This window comes from Barbatula barbatula, assembly GCF_947034865.1.
Source record: "Barbatula barbatula genome assembly, chromosome: 10".
Lineage (NCBI taxonomy): Eukaryota > Metazoa > Chordata > Actinopteri > Cypriniformes > Nemacheilidae > Barbatula > Barbatula barbatula.
In genome coordinates, this window is record NC_136773.1 from 10844389 (window position 1) to 10863817 (window position 19429).

The window sequence follows — 19429 nt, forward strand, 5'->3', positions numbered from 1 at the left end:
ACGGGAGCTTCGTGCCCTGGATGTGCATCCCACAAATCTCCATCAACTGCAAGATGCTATCCTATCAATATGGGCCAACATTTCTAAAGAATGCTTTGAGAATCAATGCCACGTAGAATTAAGGCAGTTCTGAAGGCGAAACGGGGTCAAACACAGTATTAGTTGTCATGATTCTCGAGTGGTGAGACAAGGACAGAGGACCCAGGTGCAGACAGCGGGTAAGGGGTTAACATATTTAATAAATAATAAAACAAAGACCCATGTGGGGGTAACAGAACAAAACATGACATGGGTACAATAACAAGACAGGATTAAACTACCTACACTTAAACAATACTAAAATAAACTATAAGCATGAACATCAAAACTACACTAGCCTAAACTACACTAGCCTAAACTAACAAGACACTTGAACTCACCACACAACCACAATGAACCAGCACAAGACAGAAGACACAAGGGCATTAAATAAGGGAGCAAATCAAGAGGGGAACCGGTGTAGGGCATTAATCAATAACGAGGGTAACGAGTGGATGGGAACAGAGACGAGACCGGAGAGAGAGTATGGAAGGCCAAAAATACCTCTCTCCACACAAAACATGAGATTCTGTCATGATCCTGCCACAAAACCAAGAGAAACATGACATGATGCAGCAGAATCATGACAATTAGTATGGTGTTTCTAATAATCCTTTAGGTGAGTGTGTAATATATATATATATATATATATATATATATATATATATATATATATATATAATTATTATACACACTACACGCACATGTAATATGTAAACACAAACTTTTATTTTACAACAGTTAGTTACGACCCTAGCCCTAACTATTTTGTTTCTTTTATTGTGTATTTTTGTTTGTTCATTGGTTTATGCTCTTTTTATATCTCTTATGTCACTTCTGGTCTTTAGTACAATAACGCACACAAAAAAATCTTAGCCTTGTTTCAGCTGTTGATTTTGCTGCTTTGGGCTGTTTTAGGGATGGTTAGGCCTTGTTGCGTGTCCCTGCCGTGATTTTTTTTGATGTTCAGCTTCTCATGGTGAGCTGCTGGCTTTGCTCACTGAGCGTTTGATGTGCACGCACGGGTACGTCGTTTGTTTTCCATGTCCGTGCTCCCCAGCGATGCTCAGAAGCAGCCAGACATGATTCATCGACCATGGAACGGCACACGAAACACTAACCAACAGCGGCAGATGTGGGCGATATCTCAAAACACAAAATGAAACTCTGGCCGTCTTTCCCTTGCGGTGAGATCGGCCAATGAAAGACGCCGTCATGATGGTTTCATAATGGAGGCAACGGCAGCTTTATTGTAACCTAGTATGGACGTGTGGCTAGATCCCAGACTGAGAAGACAGCCTCATCATCTCAGGCACATGTCCCGCTGCGCTCAGACGAATATTGAAATGTCATCTGTCCCGGTGCAAAACCGAAATATCAAATCCATCAAAATCTAATCTCTGTTGCTGTGGATTGCACACAAATATTGTATGTCTATCATAACCTGTCATAAACAACCTCCAGAGATGAACATTGTTTCTCTTTTGCTTTTTTTATGTACGGGTAAAAGCTGGAATGGATTGAGCTAACTTCACAGAACAAATAAGAAAAAATGTAATTGTAAGATAATATTTAATATTGAATATTGAATATATAATTTTACGTTATCTGCTGCCAAGTGCAAACGTAGAAAATGTTATTTTTAACAGATTATTTTCTGTATCTTTTTTGCATTGTGCTTATTAAACGTCGGCAACAATTTTGGGGTACAACATTTTAGCTCAATGAGAATGTGCCTATAAGAATGCCAAACATTCTGTACTGTACCTCCTGACACCGACTGCCCTTTTCTCTAGAATACTAAAGTCTTACACAGTGTTAGAAGTTTACAAGTTGGCTCTCTATCGGGAGATGATGTTTGTTCTGTTTGTAAGAACCTGGCTGAAGCCCAGTGGATCCTCTGTGCTCATGGATGTTTTGGCTCTCTCGATGTGCTGCACTAAATCCATCAGCTCTGGCAAAGCAACACAACATTTGGGTCTCTCCTACTGGCCAGAACTCCCAGCTTGGCACCCTGTGGAATTAAAACTAACATGAAGGCCTTTGGACTGTACAGCCTCAGTTTCATGCTAGAATATTAGTTTAAGTAATGAATATTTCATAAAAACTTGAACGTAAACTGTTTGTGTTTCCAAAGTTCTCTATGATTGCCCACTGACTCCTGCCTCAATAATCACAGAGCATGAACATATTTACATTTAGCATAGGTTTTATGCAAAGTGATTTACATATGAGGGAGAATTTAATATTTTGTCTTAAGCACATTATACAAAGCTATGTGTTTACATGTAAGACTATTAAGTGCAACTGTGTTTCTAAGTAAGATCTCCGGAACTCCATTTCATCCCTAAGGAATGGATTGTTTAAATTGGAGGCCACTGGAAAGTCGATTTAGTCATACCCGCTTGTGGAGGGGTCATGCAAAGAAGACGTGCGATTTGTTGGGAAGGGAGTTTTCTTTTCAAGATTATGAGCGCAAATGAATACAAATTATTTCATAATACATACTGCAGTATTCCATAAAATGAGAAATGTCAGTTTAATAGTGACTTTAAAGCGGCAATTCAATATAACTTTTGTCATCTCTGTTGGAAACAAAATTGTAGGTTCCTTACATATCTTTACGTGGGTTGTGAAAAATCAAACTTATATCTGCTGTAAACTGCCCTACAGCTCAAATGATATACTATATACAGTTGATATATAGTTGTGTATATTATGTATAGTGTTGTATATTGTTAATCAAGATTAATTAAGGTAAGGATCCTGTTCTCTAGTTTTCTCAATTTAAATACTTGCTCAATAATAGATTTTTGTTTATTTTTAACCAAATGATTTGCAGATGGCACCTTGAAAGAAAATGCAGACCTAATTTTAGATTTATGAACAAGAGGCTTTTGTAGCCTTTTACAAGTACTGTTCATCATCATTGTTAATTTCCACTTTTGTGTTTTTAAGAAAATACGATTTTGTGAGTTAAAAGGAATTATAAGCCGATTATCCTACATGACCACAGCCATAATAACAGAAAAACGAATCAAACAATAAAGTTTAAGACAGGCTTGGATTTTTCTTGTGGCTCAACCGCTAGAGCATGCCAGCAACACCAAAATCATCTGCCGACTGCATGAATATGAATCTATTTACTTTTAATAAAGCACATAGCAAGATAATCATTCTGATAGCTTCTGGTAATAAGCTATTAAAAGATGAATGAAGTTGTTGCATAGTCAATCTTCTGATCTGATACACAGCAGCTGCTACTAAAAGTGTTGAATCTAGGTTTCCACGGGAAGGAAAAGCCTACCTGGTAGACGTACCTGTATATCAGGTGACTGCTGTTGTAATTGCACATGAATATAAAGTTTCACACCATTGCAGATTCTCCCTCAGAGCAATTATGTTGACGACGAAGGCGACACGTTCGCCCGTCTATCCCCACTTGAATATTTTTAGCAGCGCAGGTGCGCCCATGCAGATTTAGCAGCTTGCGTTCCGAGCCGCTTCTGTTAACAACATGAAACAATGATTCTCAAGCAAGCCAGCTAGGCCAATTACAACTCCTCTCCTTCCTTATTTTAATTTAGTCAGGAGGGAGACCGTTATCGTATAAATGACACTCTATCGGGACCCGCAGATGGTATGAGTTAGTTGCAGGGGTAATGAATTGTGCGCTCACTCCCACAGAGCAGGTGAATTGGGGGGTTTTGGCAGCGTTCTTGCAAGCTGCTTTGAGCGTACTGATATGTAAAACTGTCATTGTAAAGCGATGATTCTCTCCGGCTCTCCACAGCGAGTAGTTAACCGCCACTCAATGTATCCGTTTATTGATATATTTACACCAGTGTCAAGCTGTGACACCCATTCTCCATTGGCTTTGGCTCGTACAAATTTGTCCCACCGTCGACGCCAACAGCGAACATTCTACTGCCACAAAATAGACAGGCCAAGTGACACGCTCGGGCTGCGAGGTATTACTTAGACAGTATGGGAGAAAATGAGCCCTGTAGATGACGCGTCTCTCCAGATAATCGAATGTAGTTTTAGGGAAAGCGATGACAATTTGTTAGCGTTGGGTTTGTAGAGGTTGTGTGTGGAAGGGGGCCACTTTCGATTAGGCATTTCGAGGTTTGTTTTTGCCAGTCTGGCTCCACTCTGGGTATAATGGGAGAATGTGTTGTTAACTTGGTCTCCAGGCAAGACACATGTGGAAGCATGCAGAGAAATCTCACTTCAATGATTTGTCATAACAGTGTCATTATTTGCTCGAAAAAACAGTCTAAGAGACATTGGCTCCCAGGGAAGGTTCTTGTCTTTCTTGCTGTCTGTGTCGAACCACCTACAGACAGGCAGCTATCATGCTTCATTGATGACTTTGATAGAAAAAGATGGATTAGAAGCCAGGCCTTCCTGTTATTGCCATGGTAACCTCTAAATTGGGTTCCACTTTGCTTTGATAGTGAGTCTGGCAGGGTAATGATGGCTCTTTCGGATCCATTATAAAGGAAATTTAGACTTATAGAGGGATTTCTGACATGTGGATCTGACAGCACATAAAAAAATGAATTTATGGGTACGTATCACATTTTCTTAGGGTTCAAGTTAAAAACATGAAGTATATATGAAAGTCAAGATTATTGGTGTCGATCCACGAACATATTTTACTACTAATAACCTACAACACATCGTCTTAAAATGTGCTTTTTTCATTCTAATTCTTTCTTTCTATCTTTGGTAGGTGGGCAAAAGGAGGAAGTGTCATGAAGGAAGTGTCTGGAGACACATATGAGGTCATCGTGGACCACTCGTTCTTCACAGAGCCAGTTTCCTGTGAGGTCACTAACCCGCTAGGAAGCACCAACATCAGTCGGAACGTGGACGTCTATTGTAAGTATTTATCGTTTATAATTTGGTATCTCCGCAAACGTTGGCATGTTTCTGAGTATATACTGTATGCGTTTGTCTATAATGTTAAAAAAATGAAAGAGTAAGTGCCTCTGGATAAGTGATGTTCACAATCTTCTTGTTAATGGTTTTTTTTTTTCAGTCGGACCTCGGATGGCTGCTGAGCCTCAGTCCTTACAGGTTGACCTGGGATCAGATGCCGTGTTCAACTGTGCCTGGACTGGAAATCCATCCTTAACTATTGTATGGATGAAGAGGGGCTCTGGAGTGGTAGGTTGCAAATATTGGTCTGAGAACAAGTTACTTTAAATTTAAACTCACTATTGAGTATTTATTAGCTTTATAGCTTCCTTTCTTTTGTAAAAAACGATTCTCTGAACAGTATCTTTTTGTCTGTGTAATAATGATGCATGTAATTTTTCTATAAATGAGAATTAAGTCATTCTCAAAAATGACCAATAGCAAGGTGAACTTTTTCTTTAATTTTCAAAGTAATAACTGTATGTCAAACTGTATGGCAACATTTTGTATGATCCTTAATCCATTCATTTAAATTTCAATGCGGTTTATTCATGATAACTCTCAATACAATGCTGTTGTGCTCTAGAGCAGATTCACAAAAGAGGAAACATTTTTTTTCCTTAGACGTAAATCCAAGGACCGTACAGATAGTGTTTATATTCTGTGCTGAAGCCTGACGGCAAGAGAAAACATTAGGAGTTCCCACAATCCTATTACCTACTGAAATAAAGTGACACGGTCTCTGTGCTGGCACCAGTGTGAGGAAAATTCTGCCCCTCTGTCTCATTTCTCTCCTGGTTAGCCATCACCCACATCTCCTATGTTCACACAATCTTCCATATCTGACCCAAATTGGATTTTAATAATTGAGAAGCAGGGCTTTTCAAACCTTGCTTCCATTTGCGAGTTCTGGTTTGTTTTGACTCCAGCCAGCTTCACTGCTTCACAGCTTCTTTTTAATGTCTTGATCTTTGACCACAGGTCCTAAGCAATGAAAACATTCTGACGCTGAAGGCCGTCAGGCAGGAGGATGCTGGGAAGTATGTGTGCCGTGCGGTGGTCCCCCGCGTTGGCGCTGCGGATAAAGAGGTCTCTCTCACCGTAAACGGTATGTCCATCGCTCTTGAGGCCAGTCAGACAAATTCTTCATTTATACCAGGAAAAAAGATGCGTTTGTAAATAAGAAAAATGCAGACAAACCAGGTGACCCAAATTAGGCCTTTTTTACCATTCCATGTTGACGTTTACCCTTCTGTTTGATATTTCTGTCTGCTAATGCTGACTATATTCGGTAAGAATCGACAAGATGCCGTTTCTCAGGCTCTGACAGACTAATGAACACAGCAGAATAGCAGGAGACTCGCTCCTTTCAGATAAATGACTTCATTACATCTGCTTGATATTCAGGCAGCATGCATTAGCCACGCGACAGCCTTCATTCGCAAAATCCAACACGTCTTTTAAAAGCTCCTTTCCCTCCAAAGCTATTTGCCACGGGCCACAGATTTGACGCGAGTGGGAAATAAGAGAAGTTCAGCCAATGTGACAATTGTGTTTGCATTGAAGGATTCCTCCCACAAGTGAAGATTTACTAATGCGGTTCGGTCCTGCGAAATGAGAGAAAATCAATAAAGGATTGTTATGACTGATAGCATTAATATGCAAAGTTAGACATTCATTTTAGACCTACAGAGAACTCAGGAATTACAGAAATTACATTTGACATCCACTCTCATCAAGTGCACGCTGTTCTATATAAAAGTAAATGATATCTCTGCCTTTTTTATTCATTTTCGACTCCCGGAGAGCACAAAATAAATACTATCATGTTGTTTGTTTTTCGGCAAGCAGAAAGATTTCTTGAGGGCTGTGAAAAGATCTAATGTAGCGTCATCACATCTCTTAGTATTAAACGTCATAAAAAACATGAGGACAGCTAAAGATTTAGAGGCTTTGATCATATTTTCTGGGATAATATAGATGTCTTTAAAACAAGTTTAAGAGATACTAAAAAAGAAGTCTCCCCCAGTTGTTCCAAACCTGTATACATTTATTTGATTCGTTGAACACAAAGAAAGATATTTAAAAGAAATGTAGAATCTGAGATTTCTGAGACATCATTGACTACCAGGGTTAAAAAAAAATTAAGTCATTGTAGAAGTGGCCCCAGAACTGTTTACTTCGCTAAATTAACCCAAATATCTAATTTTGTAAAAAATGCAAGATTTACAAAGATTTATTACTGTTCATCTAACTTTAAGTTTATATCTATTTATTTTTGTATAATTTTACACCCCATGACCTTCATCTCTCTTTAGCATATTAAAGTTAAAGATTCTTTTGTATCTTGTCGATAAGCGGAGCCCTTTTGCTCTAAAAGCCATGCCGTGCCAACGTGCTTACTCATTTCTGGATGTGAAAGTTTGCGTCAAGCACCTGGTGTAGCGTTTGATGTGGCAACATGTGGCGCCGACTCTCGAGTGGAACAGAACTGATTGTTTCAAGTTCAGGTGCATTTGGGAAATGAGGCCGATCACTTCACATCTTCCTCATCAACATGCGTTCCCGACGAGCTGCTGAATTTCAGTGTTCTGTTTCAAAGACTTGATCAGTGAGGGGAAATGACAAGAGGCAAAGCAAGTGAAAAATGATAATCTACCTGCTTTAACGGCCAGTCACAAACAATGCTAATTTATGCTAACCACTCAAACCCATGCGTTTGGATTTTGTCAATATATATTTCTTCCTAGTTGTGCGACATTAGAACCCAGAGCTCCTACAGAGACTAAAAATACCAACAGAAGAGTATCGGCATTCTCTCAGGTCCAATAGTTTTATTTAAATCAAATAGCTAGCAGGGGACACCGTTAGCCGGAAACACGCTAATGGATGCGCGTTGGTTTCTACTTTGTGTTGCCTAGTTCTTCAGATAGAGATATTTTCTTCAATGTGTCTTTTGAGTGTGAATGAGGTGTAATATCTTATTGGGTCCATTGTATATGTGTTGTTGCTTGTGGATCTTGTGGATAGGAATCACTTGTTTGTTTTTGCACTATGTTGTAGGCCTACTTTGCATTATTGGTGTGTGTGAGCATGTACAGGTTGGCTTTTTTGTGTGGGTTAGGGTCAGATCAAATGTATAACATTCTGGCTTTGGTACTATAGTCTCTAGGGCTACAAATACAAAAATAGCTCTGGGGAGATAGAACTTTGAGTTGTTGACAGATACACTATTCAGTGTCGTGAAATTTGCAAATAATCACGTACATTTTCCTTTCAATAACACATTATTGCATTTGATTAAAAAGGAAAATAGTGTGTAATTGTTTGACAGTTCATTTGGATGAAACACATAACTCAAATAAACACATGGGTAGCCTATAACTAAACTCAGTGCAAATATGCAATCAATAAAAAATATAAATCCCCACATTTAATTCTATCCGAAGAATGCCATTGAATACAAATCGAGTTTGTAGGTTATTTACAGAATAGCATTATAGAGTGTAACTTTTAAAGTACTGTCCCAAGGCAAGTGCAGAAAGAAAGTCCTGAATTTACATTCATATATAAAAGGAAGTAGCCTCACAGTTGGTATACTTCTAAGACGCTGGACCTTGAGCCTAGAAAACACATTGCATCCTCTTCATGAAACTTGGAAATAAACAGACCATGCTCAACCCCTCGGAGGTTACATGCTGTGATTCATCTTTCACCATACAGTTTACATGCAATCCGAAAGTTTAAAGAAAGAAGTTTAAAGTTTCCGATGCGCATTGTTCATGAGTGGTTTTCGGCGCTCGGGTAAAATTTGTTCATAAAAGCGTAAATGACAAAATAATATAATCCAATGTACTGTCTAAACAAGATGTATTTATGTATTTTAGATTTTGCATTAATGCAACAAAAGTTTTTGTGTTTGCTGACATTAGAGCTCAGATCAAGTCAGCTACAATTAAATGCAAAATAGGCCTCTTTGTTATCTCTATGTGGGCTCTCTTTTGTGCGTATATTTTTCAACTTTTCTCACGCCCCGGACACACATTAGTATTCCAGTACCATGCCAACTCACGGATCGAGCAGAAGAGACAGACAGATCGCCACAGATTAATGATTTGGCAAATGAAAGCTAGTGAAATAAATGGTGACAGTGGTGCGGAGAGAAATCTGTGGTGCTTAGCGCAAGTTAATAATGTAACCATGCAGAAGCCATATTTTCAGTAATGCTTAAATGCACAGAGATATGGTATGGTGATTAGTAAGCTTTTTTTATTATGCTAGATCTTCTAGATATATTGTAAAATTATTAAATGATGACTATTGGATAAGGTTACATTTAAATGTGAGGCTGAGACAAAGTATTTGTAGAAAAATAAACAATAAAAACAAATTATAAAATATGTCGTTTCTTCTGAGTTTTATTTTTCATGTCAAATAAAATAAAATAAATAAAAAAAATCAGCCATTTTGCAGCTTTATTTTTTATATTGCTATAAAATGTATTAAGTTAGTTTAATTCAGTTTTTATTCATGTTCAGTAAATACTTTCAGTGCCTCAACTTGTTCCAGGCTATGGTTTCATTTCAATTTCATAATTATTTTAATAATTAAATTCAATTAAATTATTCAATATTTTTGAATATTATTTATACATATTTAATTTGATGTCAATAAACAGAAATGTTTAAGAAACGTTTTAGTAAAAGCTAGTCTACTTATTTTGGCTACTCGTCAACTGGTTAGGCTAGGAGACTAGAGTGGTTCTCAACCTTTTCATGGTCATGCCCCCCTCTAAACCCTTTCAGAGATCTGGTGCCCCCACCTTGTCCCTTTTCGATCGTGTTATGGGGTCCCGCTCCATCCTTTCACCGCTCGCGTAACAGTCTAGGAACTATTCACCCTCCATCCGATCGCCCATCCTCCCCTGCAGTACCCTTGCGCCCCCTGGTTGATAACCACTGAGCTAGACCATTAAAGACCACCTTGTCCAACTAAGCTTATATCAAACTATTCTTCTTTGGTTTCAAGACATTCAACCTGCGCATGCATCCTTACTACTGTGTACATATATGAATATAAATCTGCATGTCAAGATGGCTGCCGAGTAGACAGAGATGCATGAATGGTGGTTGAAATGAAGTCGTTTCAGTGCCGCCCTATGCTAATTTATTCATCATAACTCTTGTACGCCACCTGCTGCCGCAACCCTCTACCCTACAATCATTGCACTCTGTCTCTCTCTCTCACCCAGCCCACATCCTTTCATTCCCTAAGGAGTCCCTTAAACCCGGCATTCTGAGGATGAGTGATAAAGCTATCTAATTATATTCCTCATTTAGAGCCTGATCCATGGGCTGATTCCTCTGAGCCACCAAGCCCCGGCCTTACCTCTACCAGCAGGGGATGATCTGAATGTATTTACCGTACACATGCAGATACACACAAACATGCACACTCTCCAGGCTTTATCGCGTCCTATCCTGCTCGCATTAGCGCGAGGTATCTCATGAATGAACCGTAGCATTTCTTTCCACCGGCCTGATATTTCCCTCTCCATCTGCCTGATTCTCATCAACATGCTAATTTATTCTAATAAGAGACAGTTAATAAACTGCAATTACGAATCAGCCGAGAGACACTGTCGCATATGATTGGCAGATCCTTGATTGGTCGATTGGTTTTATTTCTGTGTGTGTTTGGCAGAAATGAGGTTGGTAACCCATTAAACAAGAAGTTGCTCTTAAGAAACATTATTTACCCTTTACTTTGCTCCCACGCTTGTTTTGAGCAATTTTGGAAACTCAGTGAGCCGCTGGAGTTCAAAGTTCAAGGCCTCTCAGTTTAAATTAAACAAGAAGACACACTCTGGGCCGTTATCTCTTCAAAATAACATTTCTCTGCCATTGGCACTGTTCTGATTGCCATCCATAGAAAACCACTAGCAGTTGGCACGTCGACTCTTATCTCCCCAGGAGACATCGGCCTGCCATAAATCAGTTCTTTTCAAGATTGGAAATGAAGAGGAGACGCTCGCTCCCTCACCCTTAACACAACTCTTAAATAGACCAGCCCACAGGAGACTCCTTTAACAGTCTCCCCATTCAAACCCAACACAATGCGGCTCTCTTCCTTTAATGCCAAATTTCTATCAGGGCACTGTAAGATCTCACGGGCGCCCTTGATTGGCACTTCTGAGGTGTGTCATTCTACAGATATGATTTGCCTCATCTTTGGCCTCCTCGATTGAAGTTTTACACCTCTCTCAAAGTGTGGGCCAACAGAATTAATTGATTTTACATTTTATATTATGCCATATGTTCAGAGGGGCACCACTTTAGCTTACAACATTTCGGTCTTAACCTGTTTCTAATTTATACAGGGCAACATGCTCTAGCATAGTGCTGCACAGTGCGTATTTAAAGTGATGCCATCATTTATTTACCCGCATGTTGTTCAAGCCTGTGTTACTTTCTTTCTTCTGTGGAACACAAAAGAAGACATTTTGAGAAATGTCAGAGTTGTTTTGTGTCCATACAATGGAAGTCAAAGTTGTTTGGTCGTTCTTTAAAATATCTTCTTTTGTGTTCTGGACAATAAAGTCTTACAGGTCACGGTGAGAAAATGAAGGAATTTTCATTTTGAGTGAACTATCGGCTGTGTTTTCTGAGTAAGCACACTGTGCAAATGAGTCGTATTATTGATGCACACTTGATAAACACATTGAGGAGTGAGAGAGAGAGTAGAAATGCATTTGAATCCACTTTCCCGTGTCTCATACTTGAGCAACTCATTTAAGACACAGGAAATGCATAAATAATACGAGCGGTTAGATGGAGTACTGGTGCCTAAAATATTGTCAAACGTCCAACAGATAAAAGAACGCATCTAACTTCCTTGTATTGATTTAGATGAAAATATAGGCTGATGGATTTCTTTGAACAGATATGCATGTAGTCTCCTCTCAAGTGTCCGGTCATTAACAGTTTTGATGCCTATTACGCTTTTGCATACTGGGAACAAATCAGCAGAATTGTCTGATTATAACTTCTCTCTCCGTCTTTTCAGGACCTCCAACCATCTCCAGCACACAGACTCATCAGGCTCCTCATGGGGAAAAGGGACAAATCAAATGTTTCATCCGTAGCACACCACCCCCGGACCGCATTGTGAGTTCCTCAACTCTCTCTTTGACTCGGCTCAGACAGGATTGCAGCTGTCGCGTAGGCGGTTGCCGTTGTCACGCGGCTCGTGTGACTCCATTAGACTCAGTACACACGGTCCAATAATGCACAACGCTCATGAGTTACGATCTGTTTAATAAATGAAATTGCATCTCGAATCATTTGTTTCCTCTCGATGAGTGAAGGAGTATTAGACATGGCAGGCTTACACCCTTAATTTCTCATTTAATGCATGCTTATGCCTTGTTACCACAGATCCAATTAGGATTTACCACTCTTAGATAAACTGTCTCTTCTCCGGGCCAATTTCTCATTCATTACTGGCTCTTGTGTTTGTGTGGGGTTTGTGGCGTCATGCACAGAAATCCATACAGTAGGTACTAATCTTTGCGCACTGTTTACTCGTCAGACTTTTATTACCACGCTGTTTTTAAATGTCAGTCGAATGGGAAAAGCTGCCGCTGTGGTGTGGAACAACCGGTAATAACGTGTAAAGCAGTTGAAAGCAAACAGAGCTTTCTTAAAGCTAATGCAAAGACGGGCTTTGATCCAACTCTCATTGTAGATACAAATATTTCTTGAATACTAATACATTTTATTTTGATACAAGTGTGTCTTTAAGAAAACCTGCATACAGTAGGTTTCTTCAACAAAGTATCTTGTGTTCTTCATCAGGCCTGGTCATGGAAGGAGACCGTCCTGGAGTCTGGGACATCAGGTCGCTACACGGTGGAGACAGTGAGCACCGAAGATGGAGTGCTGTCCACCCTCACCATGAGCAACATTGTGCCCGCTGACTTCCAGACCATCTACAACTGCACCGCTTGGAACAGCTTCGGATCCGATACAGAGATCATTCGTCTCAAGGAACAAGGTGGGAGCCAAGGTCCGCCAGGTTTCACCTTCTCTTCTTTCAAACATGTCTGTAGAGTAGTGGTCTCTATGGTGATACCCAATTTTTTATTATTTAACGCATCTTAAAACACATTATTAAAAATGGAGCGCTTTGAGTAAGGGGTCATTTCACCCTGACAGGTCTTAAATCTCTGAAGGGGTTTATTTTGTGAAAATAAGCAGCAAGCTGTATATTATCTTGCTTACTACTTATTACCTCTTAACTAAACTATTGTACAGGAAATGAGGCAAGACGCAAGGTTCAAACAAGACAAACATGCAATTTGTGTCAATTGTAAACTTATGTTATTAATTGGGTTTATTTAAATGGACTGAAACTGATATCTCACAGTACCCTGATGACCCTGTACTATTCGTTTTTAACGGTTGGTATCGGGGGAATAACAGACCTGGGAATGTTGAGACTAGCCAATCCGAATCAAGTATTCCAGGAAAGGGTTAAGACTCAAAGAGTAAAATAATTATTAATTGTATCAAAAACAACATGCTAGTTATTATTGATTATCGTTATTAGCCTCATTTATTCCATACTGGATGTGACATCACTGTGATGTAACATGTGGGATCCGTTGCTCCTTTTATAATTATATCTGTTTTTGGGAACGCTGAATGTAATTCATTTTGTAACAAATTATTTCTGCATTACTTTGTATATACAGTAATTCATGCAAATGTGAGTCTTATTCTAATCACTTTAATCTCTGTATGTTTATATTCCATTTACAATTTTTATTCAGCACTTTAGTGAAATGATAATAATTGCACATTTAACTGCAAGCCTAATAAATCACATACATTTATTAACAACACTTAGCACTCTTTAATTTGCAGCTTTAATACAGAGATTCAATTTCTCTGTTGAGCATTTCTTAAAAAGTATCTCTGAACATAAGTCTCCTTTCATGGCTGTATTTACATGTCTTATATATGTATTCCACTGGACTAGAAATGTCTCACTTTACTGATCATTTAACTATTATTGCAGTGCTGATTTGTTTTTTTTTCTTGCTTTTTTTTAAATTCATGAATATGGTAATGAAAGTGTTAATGGGCATACACTGTGGCGATGCATGAGTCAAAATGTTTAGTTTATACTGGCAGGCAGTTATTAACTGTGTGTAGGTACAGCTCATTGTCTGACTCATTACCCTTTGGTTGACAAATCTGGGTTCAATCTTTTGCTTAAAACAAACCACTAAATTTCACAAATGAAACATTAAAGCTGTCATATGACATGGCTAAAACGAATATTATCGTTTGTTTTAGATGTAATTCTATGTGTATACAGGATTTAAGGTTCAAAAACGCTGGATAATTGGATTGTGAAGGTAACTGTGCTTTCACTAGAAGGTGATTGAGGTGATAATTGTCTGTGCTGGTTCCTATGATGTGACTCCTTTGAAGTGCCATGGTTTCTTTTCCCAAACATTTGACGTTCTCATTTGTAGACAGGAAATATTTTCCACAAGTGAATGAAGATGGCGTCTTTCTGAAACAAACAGCTTAAGTTGGTTTGCTAGTCTTCACAAGTATCTGGCCAGACTGGGGACCGGCTAGACCAGTCAAAGCCAGCTCGGGCAGGTTGGGAGAAAGAAAGGCTTGCAATCCAACTTCGGCTGGTTAAAGCTTTTTGTCCTTCAGTGCTGGATCCACCAATCCCGCCCATACTATGTTATTGTATAAGGCTATGTTTGGTTTTTCCAACAGACTCCCTCCCTGTTGCTGTGATCATCGGTGTGGCAGTTGGAGCGTTCGTTGCTTTCATCGTCCTCCTGGGAACCATCGGAGCATTCTGTTGCACGCGCTCTCAGAGAAGTATGTACCTCACGGCCAAAAGCGTTCCTGTATGTCCATCTCTGGAGCACACTAAGTGCTCCTCAGTCAGAGTCAGGGTGTTAGGCTGTTCATGTCACTTCACAGAAACCAAGCTATATTTGTATCTTTGTTTGTCAAAACTCCAGGTTGAATTCACTAAACAGTCACATCGCTTTTGGGTGCAAAGTTTACCCAGACCTTAAACACGTTGGCCCTTGTTTACACTTAATTTAACAATGTCTTTTTAGGCACTCGCACGTCTTCTTTTTGTGTAAACTATCTGTTATAGATTACAACACAGAAAACACAAAACCTAACGCAAGTAATGTTGCGCTAGAAAGCAGATGGGACACTTAGAGAGTTTATTGTTAAAATTTCTCAATAGATCGTGGGAGCTGTAATTCTTCAAGTGCTGGAGAAGCGCATTATATATTCAGATGTCCACCTATCTGATTGCATTATGGCCTTTTTAGAGAGCTTATTCGGGTGTCTGAATTGCAATCACAGTGACGCTGTAAAGACCCGGCAAAACGGTTTCAAATTCTTGTATAAATTGCTCTTGGCTTACGCGCATATACGCTGTAACATAATTTGGGTAATTCCATTAGTAAACTAGTCACTAAAGAGGAAAAACCGCGCGTGCAAACAAACGATCATTCATACTTTGTGAATTCAACCCTGAGAGTTCCTTTTCCATTTGTATTCCATTTACCACGACCATCCTCTCATGATCTGAAGAGAAAGCAGCGCATCCATGTACAGTCTCAGGTTAGCGTCAGACAGGTACATTCGTGGCATTCATAGCGTTGAGCATGTTGTTGTTGTATGCCACAGAAGACGCTCACCTGGTTATGCCTACACTGCCCACCTCCATCTGTGCTCAGCAGAGAGAACTTGCCAGCAAAATTAAGACAGAAAGTAAGACTTGCAACCCGACCGTCACAATTTATCAATAAACATTGTTCTTTAATGCGTCAATACACTCCTGTGATGTTCCCTTAGGGTTCCTCTTATCTCATGTGTACGGTGCCTTCAAGTTCTACTGGAAAGTTTTTTTTTTACGAGTTTGGGGATTTGTAATTAAACATTTTGTGTCTTTGAGTGATTTTGGATGGGACAATATAAGGAATGTTATTCATGTTAGGCGTGTTATTGACATTTTATCTGTATATTTCATTCTAGTGTTGCTAAAAGTATGCCGCAAGTTCATTTTATTAAGAATACTTTACATTGCACTCTACAGGTAAACATTATGTAGCAATAATTCTTGTATCAATGCCCTAGTAATACAGCTGCAGAAAAAATTAAGAGGCCATTCCTGATTTTAATGTAATCTGCATATAGATGTATTGTGTCCATTTCAGTCCAGTGTCTGTTAAATTTCAACAAAATCAAACGGCAAAAAAAAGACTGAAAGCATGGCAAGACACATGAAAACTGTGATACAAATTTAGATTGTCACCAAAAAAATCTCCTTTTTCTAAATACATGTACAAATATTATTGTTGTTTTGCTTTAAAGTAAATATGAACTTGACTTCTATGCAGAGGTGTAAAAACGAAGAAGCATAGCTTTTGTTATTTTGACCTGTTTCTCCAAATTTCATTTTCTGTAAATAGTAAATTCAGAACAAATCATTTCTGAATGGTCTGAATTTTTTTCTGTGGCTGTATATCTGTAACAATTGTTCATTTTCTTGCATCTATACTATACACTATATAGGTATACGATAGTTTATGTGCATATACTAAAAATGCTATATCGATAGTATAATTTCAGTAAACTACTGGTTTAATCGTTTTTAAACTGGAAGTATACTGAACTTGACATAATAATTTATAAAAAGATTAAGCCAAATATACTTTCCGTCAGTAAATATACTTAAGTGGAATTTTAAGTGTATAGTCAAGTGTCATAAGTAATAAAACATTTGCATAAAAAAATTAAATGACAAAGTGTGATGATAGATTGCCTGTGGCCTTAAACACATTAAAAATGATTACCAAGTAGGTACACACTTCTTTTGATCCGATTATTTAATTCACCCTTACGTTGGAAAGTACCTAGAAAAGTTACATCCGGTATATACAACACTGCGGTAGCGTTCAAATGTGAACGTAAATACAATCGTTCCAACATGACTTGAAGGCAGCGTTACTTTTTAGGGCCTCTTGTTAAGGCAATGTGAAGTGGCATGATATAGATTTCATTCTTTGTAGCTAATATATCACATCATTACGTCATAATAAACGACAACACTGGAGTAACACATGATTTTTTCTCAGACCTCAAAGGTGTGGTATCAGCCAAGAATGACATACGCGTGGAAATCGTGCACAAGGATCACAACGCAGCCCGGGAAAACGAAGAGCACTCCACCATGAAACAGCTCATGGTGAGTCAGAGAGAGAACATGATAAACACCCCTCAACATTACCCCATCACCACCATTAAATCTTCTAGCTATCTTATTATGCTAGTCCCTGTCACATCCATGGCTAATGAATGCTAATCATCCCCCCCCCAACACTAATAGCGCCTATCTCCCTAGCCACCGCTAACTAACGTCAAAACCATGAATAATGTAACATAAGTGTAGGCACCCTGCTGGCCCGCAGGCCTATATCTAGTCCGTAATTCCTGGGAGGACATGGGCATAGCGTGGAGATACCGATACCTTTTTTCCTTCACGGCTCTGTGAACTTTCGTCAAAACACACAAAGCCGTCTGTGGATATTTCACTCACTGCCATGCACGCCTCAAAGGCCCAGAATCAATTCAATCTGTGTCTCAAGATGTAAAACATAATAGAAGACAAAGATGTTGGGCACAAATAAAAATTAGGCTTTGCTAATGACATGAAAAATATTCATGGAAAATTGTCAAGTTAAAGTCAATTCTGTGGAATGGAATGAAGAGTTTTGGAGTAAAGCTGCAAAGGGAGATTGGAGGAGGAGAGAAATTAATGCAAAACCTTGTTGTTTTCCACAGATTGAGCGAGGAGAGTTTCAACAGGAGTCGGTTCTGAAGCAACTGGAGGTCCTTCAGGAGGAAGAGAAGGAGTACCAACACATCAAGGTACTGTAGGCCTCCATGGAAAATATAGGAAGTGATGCAAGAACAACAAAGGCTTGATATATGAAACTAAAAGCCTCCACTATTTTAACAAAAACGTAAATCTGTAATTGAAATAGTCTCTTAAAGGGGTAGTTTATCCAAAAATAAAATAATCTTACTACCCTCACGTATAAAACCTGTACAACAATGATACTTAAAAAATGTCTGAGTGGTTTTGTGTCTATACAATGTCAATGGGACTTTTGTTATAGAAGCGTTGGTTATTAAAGGGATATTTCACCCAAAAATAACAATTTCCCCATGTTTTACTCACCCTCGAGGCATCTTATTTGTACTGTATATATTTTCCTTCCTTCAGAATAATGTAGTTGGAGCCAATTTATTCATATTGACAACATTATGCGTAAATTCCATATGTTCGTATGTACAGAGCACGTATAGAGCTCCAACTGTATTATTCTGAAAGAAAGTCAGTCATATACATACAGTATAACACGCCTCGAGGGTGAAATTTCTCTTTAACATTATTTATATATATATATCTTCTTTTGTGTTGTTCACAAGACAGAAAGTTATGGAATGACTCAAAGCTGAATAGTGATGAAGCAATTCAGATTTGAGCTTGAACTATTCCTATAGACAAAAAGTGTTTAGAATTGGGTTTGGCGTTTCGTTTAGTTTATTTTGTATAAAATAAAATATTTTGTAAAAAAAACATTTTACAATTATGATAAACCATCACATATCAAATATATAACCAAATGATGGATATGAAATAGTGATTTAGGTTGAAATTGCTGTAAGGAGCCGGCAAACTGCTTTATGGATGTGTTTAAACTGTTTCAATACTCAGTTATGCATTAGCAGAAATGGTTATGGTTTTATAATGAGGGTTCATAGTTTATGTCAGGAAATTGCTTAGGCGATGGATATTGACATTTTTGTCTAGCCAAAAACCAATTATTTATTTAAAAACAAAATCATTTAAAACCTATTAACACTTACAATTAGCCTTTACATATTTGGACTAATCATTAAATTCGTTTTCTGATACAAATTGACAATTCCACCAATTTCAATGCGAGCTCAAACGATAATTTGTTTTAACAACATATGATCCCACAGTTAACCACACAGCAGTTGCTCAAAATAATAAAAAACGATTTCTCTATGTGCAGTCTGTTCCCTATGGGAATGATTCCCTCTTTACATGTAGATGAGCCTGTAAAATAAGCCGTGTGAAGAGGGACAACCCCGCATAGATACAGAGTCGCTGTCCCTGTCCTTGGCGTCCAATAAAACACACCTGACATTGCCTTTTTCAAGTAGTCAAGAAAAAATCTGGCCCTCACACTCTTAAAATGCCATTCATGTCCCCGGCATTGGGTTGATGTCCTGCTTCTTAGTAACTGTGCCTTGATAGCACCAAAACAACA

General features: G+C 38.6%; 1 protein-coding gene across 4 annotated transcripts in view; it reads left to right on the forward strand.

Moving 5' to 3' along the window:
* kirrel3b (kirre like nephrin family adhesion molecule 3b) overlaps window positions 1-19429 on the forward strand; it is a 171921-nt gene that overhangs the window by 149348 nt on the left and 3144 nt on the right. The window contains exons 7-15 of one of the 4 annotated variants that reach the window (XM_079465453.1): window positions 4817-4965; window positions 5126-5253; window positions 5986-6112; window positions 12070-12170; window positions 12861-13059; window positions 14808-14915; window positions 15750-15833; window positions 17201-17310; window positions 17907-17993. In XM_079465453.1, coding sequence (XP_079321579.1) covers window positions 4817-4965; window positions 5126-5253; window positions 5986-6112; window positions 12070-12170; window positions 12861-13059; window positions 14808-14915; window positions 15750-15833; window positions 17201-17310; window positions 17907-17993 — 1093 coding nt within the window. Of the gene's footprint in view, window positions 1-4816; window positions 4966-5125; window positions 5254-5985; window positions 6113-12069; window positions 12171-12860; window positions 13072-14807; window positions 14916-15749; window positions 15834-17200; window positions 17311-17906; window positions 17994-19429 lie in introns of all 4 variants that reach the window. The other 3 variants (XM_079465452.1, XM_079465454.1, XM_079465455.1) reach the window with 3 other exon arrangements.